The sequence below is a fragment of the Labrus bergylta genome, chromosome 12 (assembly GCF_963930695.1).
Source record: "Labrus bergylta chromosome 12, fLabBer1.1, whole genome shotgun sequence".
NCBI lineage: Eukaryota > Metazoa > Chordata > Actinopteri > Labriformes > Labridae > Labrus > Labrus bergylta.
The window spans coordinates 7692363-7702708 of record NC_089206.1 but is presented as its reverse complement, the minus strand read 5'-3'; the positions used below and the strand labels follow the sequence as shown (position 1 = coordinate 7702708).

Here is a 10346-nt window from a genome sequence, read left to right as displayed (position 1 = left end):
GGTGCCTTACTCAAGGGCACCTCGGCAGTGCTCAGGACACAATCTGGCACCTCTCCAGCTACCAGACCAACTTCCATACTTGGTCCACGCTGGGACTTGAATCAGCAACCCTCTGGTTCCCAACTCAAGTCCCTAGAGACTGAGCTACTACCGCCTCCGTCTTAAAGTCTTGCACCACATTTTATTTATTGACTTTAAGATTCATTTTGGGGTTTTGCCTTAATTCGATAGGGCAGTGTATAGAGTTGGTGATCAGGAAGAGAATGGGATATGACATGGGAGAGGAGCCACAGGTCAGACTTGAACTTGGGCCGCCTGCTTGGAGGGCTTTTACCTCATTACATGGGGTGCATCCTAACCTGCTTTCTAAGTCATCTGCGTTCCTCAAACTTTTATTTTAAATATCTATGTCCCTTACTGGTAAGAGCTGATATGCAAGAATCCTACAGGTCATCACTTAGACTAAATCAATTACATTCTTAAAAAAAAAGAACCTCATATGATGACTGATGTGCTTATTTGAGTTGTGTAATAGTGACAGATGTTTGTGGTGTAAGAACTGGACACGTAGACACAGGCACTGCAAGGACACTTTAATTTATCAGAAGCAATAAATATTCACATCTCAGTTCTCTATTCTTTCAGTACACATAATACATACACAAAGGAAAAATTGAAATCATTTGTTTTAAATGATATCAATAAGTGCACTGACATATACACTTTTTAGGCTTCAATTTATAGCACAAAAACTCATTCTCTCACCTTCAGTCTTAAATAATAAGAAACGAAAAAAAAAAGTCAATAATTCTTTTGGCCAACATCACCTCTGCACCCCCCCTCCCCCTTTGTTATGTACACACTTAGTGGCACTCACATGCACACACCTGAATACAGAATGGGAAGTGTTCATCCCATAGTTATGATAAGAAGCCTATGTATAGTATATTCTGTACATTCAGGTTTATACAATACAATCTATTCAATAAGTGCAGATATATTCATGCAAGAAGAGCCAAAAAAGACACACTTAAAAAGAAAGGCTAGCCAACACATACTTTTAAAATCTTCATCTGACATTCTTGACTATCTCCAAACCTCCTTGAAATCCTTTCTTGAGGATTCAGATCTCGTTCAACTTTGACATCTTTTTGGGTAGCTTGTTCCTCTGACTTTTTTTTTCTTTCTCAACAGCCATTCTTTCTCCCCTAAAATCAGAAAGACATGTAGTTTTCCCTTTGGGATGAACGGCACCGATGGCATCAGTACTCAGTCACAACCTCAAAAAATGCTGTAGCAAAAGGGGCATCATAGAAAAAAAGAATGAACCTGCAGGGTTTTTTTTTTTTTAACACTTTTGACTTTTTTTGTGTTTAAACAATAAGCGCTCAACAGCACTGATGTTATACGATATCTTTAAAAGTGGCTGAAGAGGGAGGATAAGAAGGCCATTTCTGACTTATGACATCACATGTGCAAAACCACAAAACCTCATGTAAAAAAAAAAAAAAAAACGTGCTTCTTCAAAACAGAAAAAAAAAAACAAATGACAAAATCTCATTGCTGCAAAGAGGCGAGCATCGATGCTGTATAGTGATGAAGAAATGGCATTATCAAGGGCCTTTTTCTCATTTTCCACAACCCTAATAAAAGCCCTTTTCCAAGACTACGAGCCTCAAAAATGTCATAAATTAAACAGTAACTCAGATCCATTGTAAATTCAAGTTCTGTTAATTGCCCCATTTAAGAGATTGTGCCTATTGCTCACATCAAACAAAACAGAAAAGGAGGAATAATGTTGGTGTTCAAATCAACGTAAACAAAACAAAACCCCAGTCATTATTTTGAACAATCAATAATACTAATAATTAAAAGGATGAACTAATGGGAACCATGGTACTATGGAAATAAATCACACTTCACATATCGGAACCCTCTGGTGGCTGTGGCAAACTGAGGGAATTTATATGTGCATATACTCTCTATAACCATGTACGAACATCTGCTGATATAATTAATCACTGATCAAAACAAATATTGGACAATATTCATCATACTCATAGCAGGTATTATAATATCGATAAAACAGCAAAAAGCTTCAGAAACATTCAAAATATATGATTGATTGTATCATTAATTTCCCATAACCCACAAGGAATGCATTATAAAGCCAGGTGGATCCTGTTGACATGTAAAAGACCATTAAGCAAAAAGACTGTCAGGAAACCGTGCACTGGTTTTAGAAGTTTAAGACAAAGCAACATATCTGAGGTTCTTTTTTTTTTTTTAGAAAAAAAAAAAAAGATGCCTATCAGCAAAGCAGAACCTGCAGGAATAGACGGAGACATCATGAAGCCAGGAAAATTATTGCAAAGTCAAAGGACATTTTTTGCAACTCTCTGCTTTTCTCAATGGCAAACTGCGTTGAAATGCAGTCAGTGGGTTTAGTCTTTATTTACATCCCCATGTAAGCAGCTCAACATATATGGTCTCTGTATTTCCAGTGTCACATTATCACATTTTGGTACTTTACATGAATATAGTCTCAATTAGACTCAACAAGACTTGAAACATTTTAAACTGAGGCAATATACTTAGATATAGATTTAGTTTCATCTTAAATTATATGGCTATAGACTTTCTTTGACATTATGTGCAGAAATGTGAGGAGTGTTTGTCCATATCTGTGTGCAGGTTCCACTGATGTGTGCACATGCTATTCTAACTCTTGCTGTGCTTTATGTGTCCATCTACATGTGTGGGAAACGGAGGTGAAAGTAACAGAGACGAAGCAAACTGCGTTTCCTCTTGTCACTCGCGCTGCTGCTGTTACTTTCTGTCCTGGCAGACTTGGATCTGGCTCTTGCTCTGCCAACCTCCTCCACTCTGTAATCTGACCTGTGACCCCTGGGTCCCGACACTCTGCTCACACCACGGTGCTTATCCGGTTGATAGGTTTGGATTTGGAGCTGTTGCCCCCTGTACCTGTCGCTCCAGCCCCCGTCACCTGCGGCCCCTGCTGAGGCTGCACGGGGTGCTGGGGGGGGTGAGGGGAGAGTGGTGTAAGAGGGGTAAGGGGGGACGAAGGGGGGGGTAAAGGGGAGTGTGGTGGGGGAGGGGGGATGGAAGAGAGAGGAGGGTACTGGGGCAGATACGGGGCGGCGGTGGCAGCGTGATGTGCATTGACGGTAGCGGACGGTAGGTTGTGGGGCAGAGTGCCGAATATAAAGTGTGTTTGGTGGGTGGAATGGCTGCCTGGGTGTGGTGTGTGAACGTGTCCGGGGTGGGTTTGGGAGTGTGCGTGTGGGTGCGGGTGGGAGTGAGACAGGGTTAGTGGTAGTTTGGTACCAGGGCCGCCGCCCCCTCTGATAGAGTGTGTGGGCTGCGCGTGGTACAGGGCGAACTGTGGGTTCTGGGAATGTTGGGAGAGAGGAGAAAGGGGGGGGGGACACCCCACCACCATGTTGGTGTAACGACCCGCAAGGCCATGCTGGGAAAGCTGGGAGAGATGGGCCAGCTGCGGGTGCTGAGTATGTGGGGGGCCAAGCGGTGGCCGACAGGGTAGTGGGCCTCGCTGTATAGTATGAGGAACCATACCTTGCAGTGGAGGAGGGACAGTTTGGACGTGGTAACGATGGTGATGGTAGTAAGGTGGTGGAGGCTGCACGGTTCCCACGTGACAGTACTGTGCGTGCAATGCCTGGATCTTGGAGGGTCCCCCGTCCATCTGGCACAGAGATGAAGGGGAGAGAGGAGGGGGCCCTCCTGTAGTCGGTGGGGGGACAGGCGCGGGGAAGGGTGGCCCCGGTGGAATAAGAGGGCCTGGTGGTTTGGCGCGTTTGCTGCCGAAAAGGGATCCCAGGAAAGAGCTGCTGTTGTTGTTGCTGCTGCTCCCCCCAGGGCCACTCCCCACTCCTGTTCTCTCTACACTGCTGGAGACTCCCCCAACTCCTGTCCCAGCAGTGGTATGTTGCTGCCCCGGCCCACCCCCCACCCCCGTTCCGGGGCTCAGGATGGGGCGGTGGGGCCGGAAGTCTTCTGTTCCATAGCAGCCAGGCATCACACCTGGCATCGGGTAGCGCTGATGAGGCTGAGGACTGTTAATGATGGAGCCCTGGGAGGATAGAGCATCATCATGCTTTAGAAAAATCACTGGATGATTCAAATTCTGTTTCCAATTACATCTTCACACCAGACATATTTGTATCTGGAGGTAACAAACATGCTGGGGGAAAGAATGACAACACAAAACGAAGCAACAGGTGTAAGTGCAAGACAAGTACATGTGGACACGGGCGCATGCTTGTACACATGCACACCATCTAAGTATATGCACAATCAGTGTTTACACAGTGGGCATGTATTGGAAGATGTAGCATCACTGAGGGGGAAAACATGTATATTAGCATGGCCACATCAAGTCTTTAAGACTTACTTCCATGGTACTGTCCAGAGAACCAACACTGTTGCTGCGACCACGTTTCCCTGCACCCCACCAGGAAGAGTCAGGTTAACAAAGAGTGGAAGATTTGAATGTTTGCACAATTTCAAAAAAGAGAAAAGCTTCAGAGCAGTGTCTCACTGACAGCAAGAAAGAGGAAAAGGATGCAGCAATAGTTTAACTCTCACTTTAGAAGCTGTGCTCCCCCAATTCAAACCCTGGTAACAGGAAGGAAATAGGATTGCCCCCCATCTCTGAGGTTCTGTTGACTCACCTGTGTCCGATAGGTCCCTGAGAGAAGAGCTGAGCCCTGAGCGTTTGAGACCCTCGCAGTTGTCGTCAAAACTTGTCCTTCCCATGGTGCCATTCACCACATCGCTCTTCAAACCTACACCTCCTCCAACCACTCCTCCAGTGAGCAGACTGGGCCGCATCACACCTTTCTGCTTCTCCAACTCAGCTGGAAATAAACAGAAAGGTCACAGGGGAATTCAAAATCAGAAGGATGTGATGAATAAGACTAAACCATATTCGAATACCATCAGCTTTTTTTTTTAACTAAAACCCCATTTCGGAAACCTTTAAATATAAGCATACACACTAAAAACTATGATTTCTAGCAACGACCAGCAGATGGAGTGCTTACATTCAACTCTGTATTTCTCCATCTCCTGTACTTCAGCAACACTCTCCCTGAGGTCGCTCACAAAGCGGGTGCGGTCCTGTTGACTGGGTGCCATAAAGACGATAAGAACCTTCCTCTCCCCGCCCAGGACCGCTGAGGTCAGGCGGATACCATGAGGGTAGTCTGAGAGATTTCAACAGATAAAAACCCACACTTAATATTCATAGAGGCAAATTAGGAAATCATTGAAATGTATAAAAAAGAAAACGGGTCTCTTACAGGAGTTCTGAAACATGTGCACTTGCATCTCAACCAAAGGAAAAGATTGTCTGAAACTGTAAGTCACTGAGGTTTTCTTCTTCTGGAATATTTTGGTCACCTGATACACAACATAAATGGGTTGTTAATATTTAACAAGACTTTTTTTTTTTTTTTTTTAATGAGCTGGCTTATTTGTCTTCCTTGCCTTAAAAAAAAAAAACAATAAATCTGAGTCTTACCACCAGAAGGTCGTTAAAGAGGAAGACCTCTCGCTGGTGCACTCCTGTCCTCTGAGGTCTGTTGGGGTCAGGGACCTCGTACAGCTGGCAGCAACACACCAGCCGACGATGTGGAAGGGACAGCACCTACATAGACAAATACAGAACAAAACGATTAGCTTTGTAATAGTAGCTACTGTGAACTATATTAAAAGCTCTTCATGTTGCTCGGCATTCGGCTACAACACTCACAGGTTTCTTTCCCACAATGACTCTCTCTACCGCCTGCACTTGGGACACATGGTCGTCGTTGGTCCGCAGCTCCCATTTCTGTATCCGCTGATAGATGCCAACCAGCAGGTCCCTGGGTATATCCTGACCGTTGTCAACTCCTTTGGTGGAGACAGGGAGAGATAAGGTTTTGTTAAATGATGACAATCAAAGATGCACTGGACAGAGCACAAATTAAACAGTGTGATGAATCTTAATGGATTTATAATTTTCATGAGAAGGAGGACAAAAAACACATTTGAAAGCTTATCACTACTTAAAGTCATACTAAAATCAAGTCATCGTTTGTTGCAGGTGTTTAATGTCAGTGTATTTATTAAATGAAGGTTTCTATAAAAAAAAAAAAAGATTTTGTTAGAAAGTATCAGAAACATTTTAGTTCAAGGGGAATGTTTGTTTGAGCTGGCAGGCTTTCAGACAGACTGTGTTACACAGTGGGAACAGACACACAAAGTAAACAAACTCACACTGTAGCCTTCGTGTCATAGGCAGACATCATGATGTTAAAGTTATACTTAGATAGTAGACTATCTAGTACTGAAGGAACTGGATTGACCTACACAGAGACCTGACCTAAACCCTTAAACAACCTTTGAGAGGAAACATAACGCTGAATGCGAGCCAAACATCATTACCTGACCTGACTCGTCAAACATCATTACCTGACCTGACTCGTCAAACATCATTCGCTGACCTCAGAAATTCTCTTTTTGGCTTAAAGCTACAGAGGGGTCCAACTGAATATTAACATTTTAAAATGGGATGTCCAGCAAGCCTGAATGGTCAGTTGTCCACCGACCTTTGGTCTTATAGTGTAATTTAGCTGGAAACTTGAGAGGGAGAGTTAATTTTGGTTATAAGTCAAAGCTTGTGGCTCTTGTGTTGAGGAGCAGGCTGCTGACCCGCTCAGTATGACTCTCTGCTTTGCCTATCGGGTCAGCTGTGGCTCAGCGGTACAGTCGGATGTCTCTCAAACAGAAGGTCGGGGGTTCAATCCCCAGCAACATGTCCGATTTGTCCTTGGGCAAGACACTTAACCTCAAGTTGCTCCTGCTGCTTCGTCAACAGCATATGAATGTGTATGAATACATTAGGTAATACTGATGGACACATACAGTCGCAGCCTCTGCCATCAGTGTGTGAATGGGTAGGTTTGACCTGCAGTGTAAAAGTGCTTTGAGTAGTCAGAAGACCAGAAAGCACTGTACAAGCTCAAGTCCATTTATCATTATCTATGGTAAACAGACTTGACTGTCTTATGTATAAATGAATGCCCTGTGTTATAACAAGGTTTCCATTTGTAAGAAGATATTTGATATTGAAGTCACTGGTCAAAAAGAAGGCGACTAAAAGAAGGGGAGCTATTGTATTGACATAAATTCCTCCCTTTGCTTTATAATTTAACACATGACACAAGATAACACAGACCATGTCATTTGAGAAGTAGAAACTGTATGTGTGTTGTAACACAAAAAAAAATACATTTTTATTTCAGTGCGACTTGAATCTACCTCAATACTGATCTTATTCAGTATAAGCTTAAAATTATAATTACCTCTCAAATTCTTGATGAAGTCCTCTAGTTTCATTTTCCTCTCAGCTTTGACATTTGGACTGTACATGTCTGTGTTGAGGAGGATTATGGCAAAAGCCAAAATGAAGATGGTGTCCGGGTTCTGGAACTGCCGAACCAGGGTCGGGTTACACACACAGTATCTCTGACTGCAAGGAGACACAGAGACACATGTTCAAACATTAACACCATATGGACAGTTGCTAAAATTAAATTAATATGAACTCGTCCATCACATTCACAAACCTGAAAGCCTCAATGAGCCTCTCCACTTTTTGGGCTTCTCCTTGAACTTTAATCTGAGCCTGGAATTTCCTGAGAGCATCATCCAGGTCCATACCTGAGAAGTCCATCTCATCCACCACACAGCTGGAACAAAAGACACAAGCGGTGCCAGTCTAACCTATAGTACTGCAAAGCATGGACTTGCAGAAACATTACACAGAAGTGCTTTGTGTTTGGATCAACGTTTTCTCTTCCTTAATATACAGATTTAGTTTTTCTGTCAATCCAAATACTCACTCTAAGACATCTTTGTTGAATTGTTTCTGTCGGTTTCCCAGGAACTCCCCAATCATCTGCCTGCTGAGGCCCTTCCTCTCCAGGATAAAGCGAGCAATCCCGACCGGAGTGTCCGATACGAAACCTCTCTCTATCAGATACTGGATCCCTTTCTCTGGCTTCCTATTGTCAAGGAAAAGGACTTTGTCACGACAGTTTCGCAGCGCTTATTACATGATTACCTTCAATTGGTCTCAAAGGATTTTGGTGTTCATTAGCAGTAGGAGCATCTTACTTGTTGAAGAGGTTGAGACCTATGCGGTACTGGCGTCTCTGAACCACATCGCTGTTAAAAGGCGGTGAGTCCCAGCTGTGCCGGCTCTCTCTCTGGTAGGTTTGCTTCCCCAGAGGGGGCAGAGGCTCCCGCAGGCTGTCCTGAGACGAGGATCCAGAGCTGCAGTTGACCGTCTCGTTGGAGTTGGTGGTGGAGTTGAGTGAATCGTTGTCTCCATCCGAGCAGCACGGCTGCTCCAGACCGCCGGAGGGCAGAGCTGTAGAGGAGGAGGAGGACAGAGGGGTGGTGGGGGGTTGCTGTGGAGATGAGGAGGACGAGGGTGTGTCTGGGTACTGATGGTGGTGGATAGGATGGTGGTGGTGGTGGTGGTGTGCGGCCACCTGGTGAGGAATATGTGTTGGTATGGGTCTGCCAGGGGCTCTGGTCTGACCCTGAGCAGCTGCTGTGGACGAAGGGCGGGTGCCTGTGTTGGGGGAGTGTTTGAGGGTTCCCTGAGGGGAGCCAGCCCCTACCCCAGACTCCTGCTCGTAGACCAGCTGCCTGCTCAGGGAGCCTCGATCTGAACGGTCACTCATGTCCACCGAGCTGTCGCTGGGCGGCTCAATAGTAAGAAGAGGCAGATGTGCGCCTCTTAAACGATAATCCCTGCATTCAGTACACGGGGTGCTGCGCCGACTGTTACTGCTGCCCCCTCCCTCAGTGTCCCTGCTGTCCTCACGTCCTCCGACACCTCCACCTGGACCCCAGTATTCTGTGTCTGTGCTGCTGGGCGCTCGATCTAGGGACAGCGGTGACGACGGCATGCCATCATCCATGTAAAGAGTGACGTCACTGTATGAGGTGGCCGTGCTGTCACCGTGCATACTGAGTCCTCCGCCTGCACCCCTGGCCCGTTCTCCCAAACCTCGTTGAGAGGAGGGGTTGCTACTGCTGCTCCACACACACTCCCCAAAGTCTTCACTGATGCCTCCACCTTCCCTGCTGCCCTCTTGGGAGTCATCGCGTCCTGCGCGGCAGGTGAGGGCATCGTCTATGGAGTCAGCTAAGGACTTGACCTGGAGGAAACAACACATTCAGTTTGACAGACATGCTTGATATCAGTACTTTAGCTCCAACATTTGTAGTTCAGATTAAAATGTAATGTCTAAAGCATTAAGAATCAAAGGCTGGTGGTACCAGATATGCCTGACATGATAAGAAATGTCTTTCACCTGTTTGGAAAAGGAGTCCTCTAGGCGGGTGTAGTCTCCTGGGCGGTCCGGGTCGGGTGAATGAGGAGGACCTATGGCCACACTGTGGGTGAAGTTGGTCTGTGTCTGGGCCTGTTGCTGAGGCTGCCGCTCATCAAATGAATACTGTAGTCTCATGTTGGACAGGATGATGCGGCGCGTCATGCGACTCTCTGACGCAGAACTTCGGAGGCGCTCAAAGTTCTTGTTCATGCGATACTGTCTGAAGGCAGTCTGAATGGTCCTCGCTGCTCTGCGGCTTACAAAGGAGCCTCCATATTTTCTTTCCAGCATCTCCACCTGGCAGAAGGTTGCAAGGGGAAAGAATTCAGATTACATCATATCCATCTTGTTGACGTGCATCTTCAATCCCAACTGGTCTGCATAACGTTTGCACATGGGTGCCGTCCAAAGAACACAGACATTCTCAACACAAACAACAGCCTCAGCATTGATACCTTCTTATCCTGGAGATCTGTTGAGAGTTCATAGCTGTCCGACAGGGCCTTGCATCTCTTGTTCTCCTCTTCCTCTTGCTTGCGGAGGGCCAGACTTGCGGGTTGGTGTCTTGTTCGCAGTGCCCAGGCCAAGCTAGCTGAACTGGAGACGGACACGTGTGAGGGGTCCCTGGACACAGAGGGCACGATGTTGCTGCTGTCAGCGTAGCGCTCGGACCCACGCAGGTAAGGCGTTTGGCTGAATGAGCTGTCTTTGTGGGTGCCAGTGTCTGGACACTGGGAGTCCCCTTCCACACTACAAGACAAAAATGAGCAGAAGCTTTGACAATGAGCCACTTGTGAGTAATACTCACCAAACATTTTTCAGTGCAAACAGGAAACTGATTTAATGAGTGACTAAGTTCAGGATCACCAAAGTATGTAGAACAGTACTGAAAGAAATTGGATGTGGACT

At 45.8% G+C, this 10346-nt stretch overlaps 1 protein-coding gene across 2 annotated transcripts in view; it reads right to left on the bottom strand.

Moving 5' to 3' along the window:
* Positions 1–578: 578 nt before the first annotated feature.
* iqsec2b (IQ motif and Sec7 domain ArfGEF 2b) overlaps positions 579–10346 on the bottom strand; it is a 30752-nt gene continuing 20984 nt past the window's right edge. For both annotated transcript variants that reach the window (XM_020637285.2, XM_065960997.1), the window contains exons 2-14: positions 9893–10187; positions 9417–9734; positions 8206–9260; positions 7932–8093; positions 7656–7778; positions 7392–7558; positions 5798–5937; positions 5567–5692; positions 5346–5445; positions 5088–5249; positions 4716–4901; positions 4436–4485; positions 579–4114 (exon numbers count right to left, since the gene is read on the bottom strand). In XM_020637285.2, the coding sequence (XP_020492941.2) occupies positions 2927–4114; positions 4436–4485; positions 4716–4901; positions 5088–5249; positions 5346–5445; positions 5567–5692; positions 5798–5937; positions 7392–7558; positions 7656–7778; positions 7932–8093; positions 8206–9260; positions 9417–9734; positions 9893–10187 (4072 nt within the window). In that variant the 3' untranslated portion in view covers positions 579–2926. The remainder of the gene's footprint in view (positions 4115–4435; positions 4486–4715; positions 4902–5087; positions 5250–5345; positions 5446–5566; positions 5693–5797; positions 5938–7391; positions 7559–7655; positions 7779–7931; positions 8094–8205; positions 9261–9416; positions 9735–9892; positions 10188–10346) is intronic.